Source organism: Rhinolophus sinicus, linkage group LG04 (genome assembly GCF_036562045.2).
Source record: "Rhinolophus sinicus isolate RSC01 linkage group LG04, ASM3656204v1, whole genome shotgun sequence".
NCBI classification, from domain to species: Eukaryota; Metazoa; Chordata; class Mammalia; order Chiroptera; family Rhinolophidae; genus Rhinolophus; species Rhinolophus sinicus.
In genome coordinates this window covers 97,545,999-97,563,434 of record NC_133754.1, presented here as the reverse complement: position 1 = coordinate 97,563,434, position 17,436 = coordinate 97,545,999, and the positions used below count along the sequence as shown (strand labels likewise).

The 17,436-nt window shown below is 39.5% G+C and overlaps 1 protein-coding gene across 1 annotated transcript in view; it reads right to left on the bottom strand.

Moving 5' to 3' along the window:
* The window catches only part of ATP8A2 (ATPase phospholipid transporting 8A2), a 418,517-nt gene that overhangs the window by 366,295 nt on the left and 34,786 nt on the right, over window positions 1-17,436 (bottom strand). Inside the window, exons 13-18 of the mRNA XM_074330045.1 lie at window positions 16,217-16,266; window positions 14,346-14,415; window positions 12,362-12,446; window positions 11,240-11,379; window positions 9,387-9,525; window positions 1,470-1,534 (exon numbers count right to left, since the gene is read on the bottom strand). Of these exons, the coding sequence (XP_074186146.1) occupies window positions 1,470-1,534; window positions 9,387-9,525; window positions 11,240-11,379; window positions 12,362-12,446; window positions 14,346-14,415; window positions 16,217-16,266 (549 nt within the window). The remainder of the gene's footprint in view (window positions 1-1,469; window positions 1,535-9,386; window positions 9,526-11,239; window positions 11,380-12,361; window positions 12,447-14,345; window positions 14,416-16,216; window positions 16,267-17,436) is intronic.

Genomic DNA, 17,436 nt, shown 5'->3' with positions numbered 1-17,436 from the left:
ATAAGCCAACCACAAAAGTATATGATTCCTCTTATATGAGGCCCCTATAGTAGTCAAATTCATAGAGACAGAAAGTAGAATGATGGTTACTACAGATTTGGGAGTAGGAAGTGGGATCTGTTTAAGGGGTATGGAGTTTTATTTTCGTAAGATGACAAGAGGCCGGGAAATGGATGGTGGTGATGGTTGTACAACACTGTGAACATATTTAATACCACTGAAATGTACACTTAAAAATGGTTAAGAAGGTAAATCTTATGTTACCCTCTTATAACCTTTAAGTAATATATAATAATTATTATATAGTACATATAATAATTATGATAATATATTGTATAAGATATATTATTTCCAGTGACGAAAAGTTCTATAGAGGAAAAATAATGGCAAGTGGGAAGGGAGTGCTGAGGAAAGGAACCCTCGGGCAAAGGGAGGTGTCTTCACTACCCCAGAGCACTGAGGATTAGAGCCCAGGAGATGAGGGATGACCTGGCAGTTCTGGGCTTCTTGCTGGCAGTGATACAAAAGGATAAGAGCACATTGAGAGAAATCCTGAAGCTCTCGAGCCAGAGGTGGGGGTGTATCTTGCCAGTGGTGCCCTGGAGACACACAGCCTCTCCCCCTGACTCCCACCTTTGGGGTCCTGACCAGATACAGTACCTTGGCCTTCGCAGTAGGAGCCATGGCTTCACCCATTCGCAAAGAGAGAGATCTCTGCACTAGATCTTCTCCCTTTAAAATGGTAACGAACCCTGGCATCTGCTCCTAGCACTGCCATTGAAATCTACTGATTGGGAGTGTGGTGTGGGTGCCTGCCGGTAATAGAAAGTCCTGCTAAAAGTCCTGACAAATGAATCTCATTGTTGAGCTCATATCTTCATAACAAACCATTTCCCAGGTCATTGGTTACCCCCAAATCAGCTCACTCCTCTGGTCTCGTCAGTGGCTTCAGGTCAGGATGAGGTAGGTATGTGTTCAAAATGCTGAGAACGATGCCATCCAATTCTCTATGAGCTGGCGGCATTAGGATGTCAGGCAATTAAGTGTGTATGTATCCTATGACTACACAAATTTAAACAACTCCTGACACTTGTATATGACCCTTATTTTCAAGTTTGTACTAGAAACAAAATCCTACAATTCTCTTTAGTAACCAACACTGGAATTAACCATCACCACTTAACGCATATCACAGTAGGAAGTTAAACCAGATTAAAACTCTCCTATTTTAAATGTACAATTCTAGGTGAGTAAAATAAAGCATTATCATGCAGTAATGTTCCAAGCTTACTATTTTGGTGATTAAAGATATGACTTTATGACATTCGCTTATAAATAAAAACAGAAACACACAGATCAGTTTTACAACTGTTTAGTAACAAAATAAACCTGATTATCAGTCGTTGTAGAAAAGCAAAGAAAGAATTTAACACAATTATATCAAATGCAACTTTAGAGAAACTACTTACATCCAGAGAATCCTCCTTCAAAAGGATGAGGGCCATGTTCTGTGATACCAACCGGCAGGAATAGCCTAAGTAAGAGAAGGGACAACACACGTGAATTTATCGTTCCTTCCATGACTTAACATTTTTCAACGTTTGTTTGAATTCAGCCTCCCTTCTTGTGTCTTCCTTATCACCACTTTAAAGCTACTGGTTCGTACAGAAGAACTGGGCAAGAGTGAGGGGTAGGGGAAGTAAGTTTAAATTGATTTTGATTCTTGCAGACAGCTTGAACAGAACTCGTTGGGAAGGTCTTCATAACTAATGGCTGAAATAAATACTTGTTGATTTTCTGTGGATTTTTCTTTATCCTTGTTATCCTTGTATAACTGTGGGATAAGCTTTGGGTTATCTACACTAACAGCAAACACTTTAGGAAGACAAATTAAATCTAATGGAGCTCCTAAATCAACATAGCCGTGCCTATCATCACGTGAACATCCCTCATTTGTTTTTTTAAAAAGGAGGTGATTCTCACAACTTTTTCGACGAAAAAAGATTTCAAAGGAATTCTTTTCTATGTTGAGGGAGCCACTTTTGCTACTAAGAGTTCAAAGCAATCTCCATTTCAAGAATTCAACCTGAGTTTCAAACAAAGTTTATTTTGGAACAAAAGTCTTCTGTTCTTAGTGTTCTGAGAATATTAATACTTATCAACAATTTCCATCACCTTTTTAAATAAAGTTATCGCTATCGGTGATGCAAGATAAGTCTTTCCTACTTTCCCTCCCAGAAGGAGACCATGTTTTCTGTGAAGCCCTTTCCTACTCAGGCTTTGCAACCCACTCTGAGACAGCCGGTGACACTTGATGACACCACAGACCAAGATGGGAGCCTCTCCCGACTCCTGCCCTTCAAATCCACACGCTCTGTGGGGGAGGCGGCTCCAGCAACCCCCAACACCAGGGTGTCTGTCAGACCTCTACTCTTTCTTTAAAATCTCTCCTTGAGAGAGCTGGCATCAGCATGTGCTTTTTACCAACCCCCATCTCAATCTATCTCATTGAGAAAGGACAAGAAAAGATTCCTCCCACCTAGAAAACTGGCCCCCACAACCAGTGTTCTCTCAGCACCATAAGATAATGGATCTCTGATTACAGAAATATGAAACAAGTCATCAGCACACAGAATTTCAACCTTGGAGCAAGTAGGTATGTGACAGCCTCAAAGAAGGAAGGGCCTAACCAGTGCTGCTCCTAAAGCAAGGGGGAGCCTGAAATATCCACCCCACACATGCTACATTTAACTAGAAAAGAGGCAGGCATCGAACTAATGGACAAGTCACAGAACTATCGCATGTATGTGCTCAGTTCTTCTCAGCAGGTCCTCTTTTCATCTTGAAGAAATTCTACTAAAAGGCACACAGTAGGATTCAAGACTGCGGGAGGAGCAACAAGTATTTTTATTTGTTTATTTTGGAATGTACAAAGCATATCCTTCCCTGATTTTCATTTGAGAGGAATATTTTGCAAATCACCTCAGAACACAGATTTTCAAGCACAATATTATGGCTTTGAATCCAAATGTTATTTTTTTTTAAGCAATACCATAAAGATATTGCCCAGGCTGTTAACAACAGTTATCTCAAGGGAATGAGGCTATTTCACTTGTTAAAACCACCACATATTATTTTTTAAATGAAAACAAACTGAATAATTTAAAATCACAATACCACATGGGCAAATATCTGTGAAACCTCTAAGACAAAACCAAAAAAGAAGGGAGGAAACATAAAACTATTCTCTGTGCATTTTCAAACTTGCTCAAGTCTGTACTTTAACAATAGTGATGAGTAAAAATAAGAATTTCCCAGAATGCCATTAAAATTTCTGCATGGTAGGACTAAAATAATTGAACTCTTTGTCTCCCATTAAAATTTTACAAATGGATTCCTCCTTCCTATAAATTCTTAGATTAGAACCAGAAGGGAGGCCTATATTTTATTTTCATTCACAAAAGGGGATATTGCAACTTTAATCACTTCCCTCTATGTTAGGCTTAGTCTTTCTTCATCCCCAGAGACTTCCAGCAACTTCATGCCATATAGACTGTTACAAATTTAGTATAACTGATGCAAAAGGATTTGCTGGTCGTTTTTGATTTAAACAACAGCTGCAGAAGCAAGTTGTAATTTTTAAGCCCTAGCTTGCTGCTTTATTTTATATTTTTCAATTTAAGCAAAATGCCACTTGACAACTGAAGCTGCAAAAAGATATGTAAAAACTCTAAGTATTTTTCTAGCCATGGCAGGGAGAGGGCAATAAATAAAAACACTGACACTTACATGAATTTAAACATACAAAACTAAAGATTTCTGAGAAGAAACAGGTTGGGCTTTTTCTTTTTTTTTTTAATTTGGAAAATGCAGCAAGAATTTGATTAGAGAATTAACACACAGAACACTTGTACTAGCTAGACCATGTAAGTTTAACACAGTTAATTGTGACTTATCTAATGTGGCAAATCAAATTATGTCAATCCAAGTTTAGCGAGCTTGATATCAAATGTTTTTGAAAAAAAAAATATGTTTTTGGATAAAATGAGATCAAGTCTTGGAGAAGAGCCAGGTATGAAACGTCAATCCACACTTGTAAAGTGACATCTAGCTCTTTAACCTTACAGTCTAACAAGACGGCCATAAAATGACTGAGCCAAGAACCTCTGGGATTTCACTTTTTACTACAGCCGAAATTAATGACACATTACAAAGGTATTCAGTCTTTCAACTACCTGAGTATAATCAACATCCAAAGAAATCAAAATAGTATGGAGTCTATGGTACTTAGAGCAGGATTTGATTTAAAGACAATACATTAAAAATTCACACCAGAAAATAAGACCAAACCAAATCTTTCAGATCTTGGAGTCAAGGTCTCTTTTTCTGTAGTAAGCTCATATTGTCAAAGGTATCCACTTTTCTTTGGTGACTTTTTATGGAAGGGTTAGGAACAATTTAACCTTCCTAACCCTATATCCTAGGATTAGATTAATCAAGCTACCCATCATTGGGATTCCATATGCTTCCACACCCTCAGGGAATGTGTTTCTGGTTCTCAGTATTTTCACAGAGAAACTGGCCAATCAGTATTTGAATGTGAGTGTATGAAACACACTGCCAGACATCAGGAATGGATGATGAGAGATATGGTACCTTTACCCTACTCCAGAGGGAGTCAAAGAGGTTCAGTACGGCTCTTTCATCATCCGGAGAACTCAGAAGCTGAGGGCTCGCCCACAGAACCACACCTGGCACCTGGGCACCTGTCCCTCCAGATCCTCGGACCCTTCTCAGGAATGTTCCATCCCATGTAAGAACACACTCAGCCTTACCTCATGATTTTCGCCCCAAACTAGGCTATTCTGACCCATTCTGTGCTCGGGTCTTTCTCTCTCTCTCTCTCTCTTTCTCTCTCTCTCTCTCTCTCTCCCTCCCCCCCAAACAAACAAACAAATTCTTGAAGGCTCAAGTTTTAAAGCCTATTTCATCTGTGAAATCTTCCCTGGTCTCTTTTGGGTCAGATATTTTTCCTTCTGGGAAGTGAAAATCCAGTATGACGGCCACTTGTTCAGCTTTTCAGCACTGTCACACTGATGTGATCTACGCTAGGTTACCTGATATATCTGTGCTTCTGTTCTAGCTTTGAAAGACGATAATGCCTGTCTCAAAGGGAATTAAATATAAAACTTACGTAAAGGACTTAGCACAGTATTTGGCACATTAGAGCCAACCTTTACTGAGTAACTATTATTAACACTGGTCATGCTTAATATTTGTATTGCACAATTAGAATCTTCTCATCTATTTTACTCTCTAATTTGTCTCATAATTAACTCATCCCCCTATTAGGGAATGTAAGTTCCCCCAGCCGATAACAGAGCATCAGGCAACAATGCAAGCTGCAGGCAATCAAAGAAATAACACATCTGACGTTTCTGGGGAAAACAACACTAAGATTGTGAATGCTACCAAGTAATGCCCCAGATTCACCTGAGAATGGGGACTCGCCTTCCTTTTGATGGTCAAGACAATCTACGGACAATAACAGAATGGGCAAACACCATATTTACTCACTTTAAAAAAATTAAACTGCTAAGACTATTGAAGTGCTTTAAAAGTATCACAGGATGGGGAGCAAAACACTGAGGGAGAGGAGGCCAAATTCCAACTCAGACATGGATCACAGTGAAAGCTATTTCCAACTTGATGACTTTACAATGGAATAAACACTGGGATTTTGTTTTCACTGATCCTACATCCATTAGAAACAAATTATAGATTCTGAAAACTTCACGTCTATTGTCTGACTATTTAATAGATGTCTTCTCCAGTGATAATAAGGAAATGACGACTACACGGTTCACAACAGCTGCATCTGAGATTTCGCTTTAGATTGGCCGATGCCAAATGTTTAAGCTAAAAATGAAAATTGCCAACTCCATGAAGCACAGCTAGTTAGCGTAAGTGCAAGCACAGCGCAGCAGGAGTCTGGCATCACGCCAGTTCTAAACTACCTAAGACCCACAGGCAAGATGACTGTCTGTCCACATCATGCTCACTGGCTCATAAGAGACACAAATATCCTGGCCCTTAATTTGACGAAGTGTATTTATTTTCAAGGCATGAACTAAAAGTTACACTTAAAAAATAAATTCTCAAACTAGGATTGATCGATACATCAAATGTTAAAGAGAGCCAACAAGCCAAATACACCATACGTCTGTCACTTCTAAAGGTGAACTCTTACAATACGTACAAATGAGGACATGTTGCCAATTAAAATTGTAGGAGTTGACAATCATAAGACATCCCAATTTCAGAGACGTTAAAAGATAAAAACAATGTGCACCTTAGAATAAATGAAACACAGTACCATTCTCCCCCCTGGTCTGCTAACTCGGATTTCAGGGGGAAGATTTTGCGAAAGCTACGTGAATCTGTTTAAAAGGAGCCCTGCTCCGGAAGTCCAGAGCCCTGAAATCTAGTACGAGGTTGGCCATTAAGTAGAGCAAAACCTTAGTATACTCTGAACTTCCCCTTGAGCTTAAGACTGTTCACACGTACAGACTAAAGATAGTTTCCAGAACATACTCCCAGCACAGAGCCTGGTGCTCAGCAGACACCCTATTAATTTGTTCTCTTCAGAACTGCTAGACACTGGGTCTTCTCCCCAAATACCTACTTGATCCCTAAAACTCACATACAATGCACCGAAAGGTACTGACTATCAGTAAGTATGATGAGAGACAGATCGATAACGGTTCTTATTACTGAGGGCATAAGGACTATAGAGCTAGAACGCAGGCTTACAATCCATAGTGTATCTGGAACATGACCTCATGTGGCTTACAGCTGTCGCCTGGGGTTTGACACGAACCTAATAAAATCTAATAAAATGTCTGGGTGGCTACACCTTCTGTATCACCTGTAGGCTCAACAGATATCCTAAGTCAGAAGATGACATTTAATCCCTCAATGTCACCCAGGGCTACAAACTTGAGGTCTGAATGCAAAGTGGAAAAATAATTCAGACAGAGCTGTTTCAAAAGCACTTCAGCTCGCTAGCTGTTGAAAGCATACTTAGTAACACCAGAGATGCCTGAATTCTCCTGACACACTAGCACAAATGTGAGCAGAGACAAGCTCCAGGATAAATAAGCCTTTGGCAAATTCATCAGCTTATAAGTAGGAGGCATCATCTCCCAGTGAACTTGAGGAGCATTCGCTAAAAAAGATCAGTTTTAACCTGTCTAATGGATGTGAGAGCTTCTAGAACCCAAACTACAAATGTCACTGTGAGTTCTTTGAAAAAAACAAAAAAGCACAAAGTAAGACCCAGTCTTATTATAATATAAAATATAATAAAATATAATATAATATAATACCTGGTCTTATTTTAATATCAGACCTGGTCTTATATAATATAATATATATATTATATTAATTAATGGGTCTTATATTAATTTTTACTCCAAAAGATGCATTAGAGCTGATGGTCTGGCTAGGTCTTATTTTCGAGGAAACACGGTATAACTGTTATTTGTAAAATCTGGATAGGTGTCAATTATCTCATAAGGCTCAGAGCCGCCTCACTGCACGCAACTAAAACTTTCCTTTGGGAATAAGACCCCATTTGTGCTTTCTGAGTTGATTTTCAGCCCTTTGCTTTTACTTGTGTTTAATCCAAACTTGGTTAGACCCTGATACGCGCAGGTATAACACATGGAACAAGCAGGAAAAGGGACAGGTGTCCTCCCGAGGTCAGGGTCATCTGGCTAAGGCAGTGACTGCTAGCAGACCCTTTCCAGCGAGCACACCTTCAGTGCACTCACGCTCGCTTCTCACAGCAAACACGAGAAAGCACTCGTGGAAGTTAGGTCTGGGGCTAGGGACACTGAAAGGCCGTTAGTCCAGCAGGAACACTCAAGATCTAGAAAATTAAGAAAGCTTATCACTACGATTCAATTTTAACTTGCTTTCATATTGCTCTAGGGGAGCAGAAAATATACTGCTAAATTTGAAGTATTTCAAGGCAGTAGCCAACGTTATAAACCCTATATGAACAAGAGCAAGAGAAGCCAGAAACCAATAGCAGGTGTTTTAGGCCAAATGTATAAGAGAAATAATACCCGAAGGGCCAATACACATACATATCGAGAGAGACACGATACCAAAAGCAAAGGTATTATCCTTCATTTATAAAAATGTTGCCAACATCACAAAGGCCTGTAAGCTACAGATTTTTATTTTTTAGTAGTACCGTAGTGATGGGTCTGCACAGAACCAACACTGCACTGTTCTCCAAAAACATGCATTTGAGAGACAACTAGCACCAATCAATGGACAAAGTCTATAACTGATGCTTCATGAATCACATGTCACTCTCTTGTGACTTTAGCTTCAGGTGGCTGGGAGCCCAAATTGCATTTGGTTAGCTATAGCCTTGATAAATGATTAAATGGCTTTTGCCTATTTTTAAAAAAAGATGATATTCACCCCCGATGGTACTATTATCTACAATTGAGGTTATGTAAGAGAGAGAGCTGATTCAAAAGAGAAGGTTTCAGGAAAGGGACACCTTTGGATTCAGTTGATAATATTCCAGGAAGTCTACTCTGAGTAGGACAACAGTCACTTAAATTCAGATGTCTTAGTATGTTTCTTTCTGAAGTGAGCTATGGCAAAGAGTCTATTTCCATAAATACACCGAAAGTCACGTAGTCTTCAGGTATTCCTTTTATCACATATGCACCAGGCCCTGTTACCCCACAATGGTGACAAAAATAATTCAAACAATCAAAATTAGACTTTTTTTTTAAATTAGTAGTTTCAACTCCTTTTCAAAGTTACAATGTACGTCTTTAACACAAATGAAGTTATTTGGACTGAAAGACCCTTCCTTCAACTTTCACTTCTGTGATGCTTAGCAAGCAGAGGGGCTGCCAGCCCAGATGGGGAAGGGAAAGCTATAAGACTCTCAGAAAAACCTGTGGAATGGTAAAATCATGAAAACAGTTATAATTTATAGAAAATAATTAAATATATATTTAAATTTAGTGAAAACATGCTTAGTTTCTTAGACTAAAATTTTATGAAGAAAGCATTAAGAAAATCAAAGTTGTCAACTCTTAAATTCTATATCCCATGTATCAGGGCATTTAATACTTTTCAGGAAGATGTAGTAGTTTAATGTTTATAGCAGGCAGATAATGCTCATGACAGCATCTTCATTTGATTTCTGTAAAATTTTCTTGGCCTTGGCATGAAGAGTTCCATAAAATATCATCTTCAATGCATGTGAGCAATCCTTAGGCACTTCTACAGGACAATTTAAAAAGACAATACAAAAACTAGCATCAGGGAATCATTTTAAAATGAATTACCTATATTAATTGCAGTTTCTTGTTTGTCTCCGGTCAACACCCATATTTTAATTTCTGCCTTCAACAGCGTTGCTATGGTTTCCGGAACACCGGCTTGAAGGCGATCTTCTATGGCTGTGGCTCCAAGTAACAGTAAATTCTAGATTGAAAAATATCTTCTGTTAAAGAGCGGTACATGCTGAAGAGCAGCCTTTATGACCAAGCTCTGACAAAAGCAAGGCAGTCAAACTGTTCTGAGACAATTATCTTACTTCCTCTACATGAAACCTTTGTTTGCAGATAATTAGTGACACCTAGATGCGTGGCATTTCAAAACTATTTGCAATGTTAGAACATTTCCATACACACAGGCAACCCAATATTCCTTATTTATTTCTTGGTACACGGGCACGTTAGGATAGAATTCACCAGGCAGTAGGGCATGTGGGCAAGTTATCCTGAGGATATTAACAGCACATGAGCCCGCCCCTTCCACTCCACAGATGAGGGAAGATTACGTTAGATTAACACACGAGAAAAATGAATTCAGTGATGAGAAACTGACCTCACCGGAAACCGATGGAAAGGATGAGTAAAGCCGGCGCCCTCCCGAGCATCCACCACAGATATGCCTGGCACAGCACCTACGTAATCACTTTTGTTTTCTAGTTCTAAAAGTAATTTCCATATTCCTAGTAAAGCAGGGCAAATGAACACTTGAATTCAGTTCTACTCCTCCCCAAATTCCATTAAAACAACAAACAAGTAAATATAAAACTCAAAAATGTGTATTAAAAAAAACCAAGGGGAAATAAACAAATAAAACACACATACACACACACACACACACACACACACACACACACAAAAGAGAAATTAAAAAAGCAATCAAGTGATGACTTCAGAGTTACAAGAAATTGAAAACTGGATGAACCAATGATTGCTGACAGGAAACAGAAAAAGTTGAAATCCAGGTCCCAGATTTGAGGTGTTAAAAAAAGAAACAACAGGCCAAAATGAAATTATTTTTGCTAAGCCACATCACCAAAACAAAACTTCATACCTAATTTAATTGCAGTTTCAGCCTCTCACAGGAATGGAATTTTAAACCAATAATCTGGAATTTTCTGATCAATACTAGTGAGGTAACCTGCCTGATAAGACCCCTGCCACCCCTTCCCCACAAAAGAAGATGACAGGGACTAAAATAATCCTTTCTTTTCTTTTGTTAGTAACTCCCCTGCCACACCCTTCTGCCTATAAAAGTCCTCCATTTGCACAGCTCTTCAGTGCACCATTCTCGTTGCTAGATGGAATGCTGCCCCACATGAATCGTTCAATAAAGCCAATGAGATCTTCAAATTTACTTGGTTGGATTTTGTTCTTTAATAGAGGGAGTCTAATATACATAGAAAGCAACCTAATGTCTTGGGATAAACTGAAAAGAACAAAAACAAAAATCAAAGTCGGCAATATGGAGTAGCAATGGCAAAGTGTAAAAATTATTAGAATAACTAAGTGTGAAAGTTCTTAGTACGTACAATGTCCAACCAGCCTATGAACTCTGACTGCTCGGGTAACAACCAGCTGAGCTCACCTTGTTAAGCCTAATCTTAGGCAAACCCAGAAAGCCACTGATGCTGCTTTAGACCTGAAACTTATAAGACATCATTAATGCTTAGCTGGGGTTGGCTAGACCTCAGATAGCCCATAAAAACTAAGGGTTTCTTAAAGCAAAGCAAGACATGATTAAAAGCTAATGGTTAGGCTACTTGAAAGAAAAGAGAACATCACTCTGTAGCAAAAGGATTCCTGTTCAAAGACCGTTTGATGGAAGCTAAGCCCCTCCTGGGCGATAGGCCACGTGCAGTTACCTTCTCGATGATCTCATAGCACTCCTCCACCCGCTGGGCTCTGTCTTTCAATATGGTGCTGGCTTCCTGATAGACTTTGAGCCACTCTTCATAATCCCTCTCAGAGAGGTCAGCATAAGCCACACAGAGAGTTCTCAAGCCTGCAAAACAGCCAGTGCATCCCAGTGACGGCCGGGTGTTGGCGGAAGCGGGATACCCCACTCCCCAGGTAACATCATGTGGCTCCATGTCCCACCGGCGGGCTCAAAAAAGGTAGAGAATCCAAGGTCCAAGGGCTTTTTAGGTCACCCTACTTCAACTTTTAAAAAAAGAGAACTTAAAAAGAACTCTCCTGTATTTTAACATAAACAGCCTCTTCTGTAAATGTGGGAGTACATGAGAAGCCATGACAGTGAATTCCCACAGCAGAGAAGGACAGGAGCTGTGCGTGAGGCATATGTATACATACAGGTATCAGCAAGGGAGGCGGCAGAAGTAGGTGTCAAGACAGCAATAAAAGCCCAATGTGCTACCCCGTGAAAGATGCAGGCATTCAAGCATCCGTGTGTGTGTGTGTGTGTGTGTGTGTGGGCGCATATGCATGTAGGCACAGGAACACATGAAGAGAAAGCAGCCATCAGCATTTAAGCAAGGCTCCAGCTTTCACCATCCACTTGCTGGAAAACCTGACATCAGTGTTGTTTAAAGCCTTTCGGGGAACTCCTTTCCTGTTCCTCTGTGGGTTCAATGAATTATTTCCTGAAGTCATTAGCTTCCTCTGTGCCACTCACACTGGGTAAGCCAGTGTCATAAGAATAACCAGAGAAAGAGAGACAGGAACATAGCACGAGTTTTCCAAGACAGGGAACCCTAACTACAAGCTGATTCTAATACGGTGAGTGGGTTGCTTTTTCCCTCTGTTAACAGAGTCGTATGTAGGGAACTGAGTGAGGACTTGGCCACCCATCTTGTCACTGCCATAGGCACAGAATGTGAAGGACGGGGACGGGGTTGGCATGAGAAAAGTATAAGCACAAACATGACACGTCTATTCAGAATACGACTGCTCACCCAAGCACCAGTCACAGACCCTTGAAACTACAACTTCAATGGTTAAAAATAACATTTCCACATTTCACTTACCTTCCGTGGCAAAATATTCCAGATGGCATAATGTTTCCTCCATATACTTTGAATCTTTTGAAAGTCTCTCAAAAATGACATTATCCTATAAAATAGGGAAACACTGTGACTGGCAAACCCTTAAGTAAACCTTCCGGTCAGTATTCTAAACACAGCTTTGTTTTAATGGTGTTTATTTTATGTGCATGAGAATACTTGAGTGGGCAAGTCGAAATGTAGCTCTTGGCTGGATTCAGTCATGAGCTTTGGAAAACACATCGGGTATGGACGTGTCAAAATAAAAACATGTTGGAGAGAACCATAGGTGTCAGGAGAATAATCAGGAAACCCAACAGTGCTACATTCACCCAGATTTGCAGAACTCATACCAAAGTTTGTAATACCTTTTTGCAGAAGTGGGAAGGGTAAAACACACATCCTAAATTGCTCAAGTACAGTCGTGCTTCCTGACACAGCAAAAGCTCCTAAGGAGGGAGAGCACAATCCACCAGGCACTGAACCAAGTCCATCACCCTGTGATTGACAGGCAGGCCTAGGGAACTGGAAGCCACAGACGATCCTCCAAATATATACAATGGGTACAGTTCTAGAACACTAAATTTTTTTTTAAGAAATCTAGTTTGGTTTGGGGGGAGCACGCTGAAGAGAATTAAATCCTATAATCAAATCCACCATTGAAGCATTTCCACATTTACATAGCCTTCCTCTGTGCCACCCACATTGCCCCCTTTTGTACTTGCTGTGGTACTTATAACACAATGTCAAATAAACAAACAAACAAAAAGTTAAAGTATATATATATCATGTGATAACATACTCTAAGTGACCTTGATTTCAGTTGTCACTGTAACCATAGAATTCTCTAATGGGTCCAGATAGAATGACTTTAGAATTCACATGCATTACTCATTTTTAAGAAGCTCTAATTACAGTATACTCAATTAAGACCATGCTTCTTCCCACAATTGCTAAAGATTAGTAAGATTTTCAACCAATCACTGATCCTAGTATAATAGCTTCATCTTCTTGACACAGTCTCATAAAACGAGCTTAATAATTCCATTCCTCAATACGTAAGACCGTAATTTAACAGGTTTTGCAAGTTAGGTTTATAACCAATAACATCTTTCCTTAAAGATAATACATTTAGATTTGATTACTGGGAGGCAGACAGGACAAAAGCCTGACCTAGGTAACTGACCAAAGAGGGCAGTAAAAATGTCGCCACAAATGGACATGACCCTCATACCTACTGCACTGCCCTCTGTGATGAGTAAAAATATTAATCATAAAAATTGAGAAGAATAACTGCTTTAGGTATAGAGATATCTGTATCTCCAACTCTCAGAGTACTTAAAAGAAGATTATCAGAGGTCAATACAAATTACTTAATCTTCCCAAAGTCACCACCAAGGGTGATAAAACTGGAATCAGAATTCATACTGTAGGATTTTCCATGGCACAGCAAAGTACTGTTTCTGAAACCAATTGTTGACTAAAAGCAAGCTTTCCACTGGCCATCTTTGTCACCTTGGGCCACCATCATCTTCAGTGGGTTCTTACTACCATGTTTCCCCAAAAATAAGACCTAGCTGGACAATCAGCTCTAATGCATCTTTTGGAGCAAAAATTAATATAAGACCCGGTATTATGTTATATTATATTATTATATTATATTTGTTATATATATCATATCATATCATATCATATCATATCATATCATATCATATCATATCATATCATATAAGACCCGATCTTATTTTATTATAAGACCGGGTCTTATACTAATTTCTGTTCCAAAAGACACATTAGAGGGAATTGTCCAGCTAGGTCTTATTTTCGGGGAAACACGGTACTAAGACAACTTGATGGCCCACCTGAAAGAACCCTACACTCTTGGGCAAACTACCAGGGAATGACGAGGGTGCCAGTTAGGAAAGCAGGAGCTGGACAAAGCTGTGCAGGTTACTTGGCCAGTACTTACAGCCCCTTTACAATAGAGCCGGAGTTGTCCTGAAGGCGTTCGAACAATTACAGACATTCTTTTTCTGTCACTGTGAGAGCAAAAGATAAGGAGAAAAGTTTTAATTGTCTGTTTTATAGGACCCATGTCCTATAATTAAACACCAAACAAATCAAACGGTAGTCTTGCAGTCCCCAAAATGACCAAGCTCCATTTTTCCCTACCTTTTTCTTCAAAGTTGGACCTCAACTGTCTATCTCCTACTCTTTTTATTTACATACAATGGACATAAATCTATTCCTTTCCCTGCCATAGAAACTCACTCTTACAGCTATTTATGTTAGAAGAGACAGAAACGGACAATCTAAGTACCTAACTCACTACTGATAAGACTCTGTACAAGTGTTGTTCTTTTTAAAAAAAATGTATTTTTCTATGTTCCTTAGACTAGGGGACATTATCTGTCCAGCTGTGTGTAAGTTCCCACATCCTAACCCACAGCACTCTCTCTGACCTGGATTTGAATCCTCTCTCAGCTACCTTGTTGCCGGGGGCTCTCAGCAAAGTGATTCACCCTGCCTTTCATCTTGTGTGTAAAGCAGGGTTGACACCAGCTACACAAAGAAGTGATTAAGTTGCATCCGGAAAAAGATGAGTCAGCTAAAATGAAATAGCATCACAACGATAACCACAAATGATTTTTTGGTCCCTCTTATTCTCCCTTAAGTTATTTTTAAATACATGTTCATGTCTACTCCATATTCACCTGTTTTTATCTAACTCCCTTTTCTCGTCCTCATCCCTCTAGTAACTGCTGGTCCCAGTTAATGCAGCCACACAACAGCACACAGTTTCCAGGACAACAAAAGATGGGGCACAAAATGTCTGGAGAGAGGTCTAGTATGTCCCTCACCTCCACACACACAAGGATGCTATCGCCTGCTCCCTACATGAACTACCACCGCCATCAACCATCTCTCTCTCCCATTGAATTCTCAACGCCAAGGGCTCCTGACCCACAGAGTTCAAGTCTGCAGTCCTAAAACTAAAGACTAGGGCTGGAAAGCATTTCCTACAAGAGGGTTTAAAAAAAAATCCTTTTCAAATAGCTTATGCAGCAGACAGAGCAAACAATTTGTGAATCATTTAACAAGGGTTATTGAAAACCCACCTAATTTTAATAATAGGAAAATATGCTTTTGAGATAGCAACAGAGCCTTGCTCTAGAATGGACAGTTCAACGTTGAGGAGGAGGATGAACACAAAACATCAATATTTTTTTTTTAATGACAAACTATAAGTGGTCTAGGGAAACACATAATCCAACAATTATTCCCAGGCCTTAAATTAAATAAACTTCACTGGGAAAGACTGAATCCAAATATGCCAGGAGAACTGCCCTTCTGGGACCAGGCCTCTAATGGATGCACTGATCTTATCTATGGTCATTTGTCAGTTTCCCAGGCCCCGCATGGGCGGGCTCAGATGGACCTGGGAAAACCAATGGAAATAATGCCCTCATCACGTACTCCAAACTATGCAGACGTGTCTGTGGCTCCTGATGCAAGAACACCAGGTTCTGGAAATCTAAAGAAAAAGGAGGACATGGAAGCATAACATTTCATCTGGGAAAAAGAAGATTTACCTATTTTGTTTTCTTTAATGAAAGTCACAAATTCTAGCGAGAAGAATATATTTACTATATTTAATAAAGTACTATATTTAATCATACCATCATGCAAGCACTCTGATGAAGTTGTTAAATATATTAATATGTATTTTTGTTATATATATATAATGTTGTTATATAAATAGTTAAGTACATATATATGTTAAATATATATGTATATATTTTTCAAAGTTTTTTTAAAGTGCATGAAAGAGAAACATACCTAGAAAATTCCAGGACATTAAGGATTCCAAATGTCTGTTCCTGTCCCATCTAAAGAAACAAAAACAATGCAAAGTATTAAAATCTCAAAGCAACTGTCTCCCCAATCATAAACTTCTCTACACACACACACACACACACACACACACTTCTTCCCCTGGTTTTCTCCCCCGCCCCACCCCATCTTTCTCTTTCCTCTAAGCCACTGCAAAATGCTTTTTCAACTTGTACTGTTTTCCTACAAGTCAGTCTGGTGGGGTCATAGCTCCCCCTTCTGGTAAAAGCTTCTCATTTTCCTCCAGTTAGTTTGGCTGTCATAATAGCTGGCTGACATAGTCACTTCCAAGACATGAAAGTAAAAGGCACAAGCTACACAGACCCATCTGCGACCTTGGGGCCAGTTATCCTTCCAAATCCATAATGTTATACATGTTACAGAAGTATATACATACACCGTAACGTCCCCAGGGCAACCCCCTGTAACACAACACATCAATTTTCTTCAGCAAAATGCATGACTATTCACACTAAGTGAGATTCACAAAGACCATAAATAATAACCTCCTGTCAGTTCTGGCTAAGTTTAGCTGCCAAACACCTATGCCTTAAATTTAGCAAAAAAACTTGAAATTCAAAGCCTCTCGGATTTTGGATTTAAAAATAAGAGATTATATATCTGCACCAGATTTTAGGGCAATTAATCAAACATCCTTTTCTTCGGGTTCTACAAAGTTGGAACCTCAATACTCTCAACGTTTTCCTAGAATATTTCAGATTATGGTGTGTGCCATTTTCAAATTTGTAAATCAAGTCTTGTCTCTATGTCCCCAATACATGACAGTGAAAAGAATGTGGACTTTGGAGTTCAATAGATATGAGTTCAAACTCAGTTTCAGCCACTAAGTGTGACTTTCTTACGAATGGTGATGGCACCTGCCCCCTAGGTTTGAAAGAATAAATGAAATCACATGCAAATTACCGCATGCATGACTGATGCACAGTAGTATTGAATATCATTATTGTCCCCTCCACAACTCCCCACCCCTTCTCTTCTCATCCTAAAATATCCCTAACGATCCATTTAATCCAGCCTTCATGCCCCCTCTTTCTGCAACCACCCATTCCCTTTCTCCTCAGCCTGTCCCAACTTTCTCAGATCCCCGTGCCCACTATTAGTCCCCCTCCTCGGCACAAGGGCTGTGACTGCCAAGAGCCGACCCT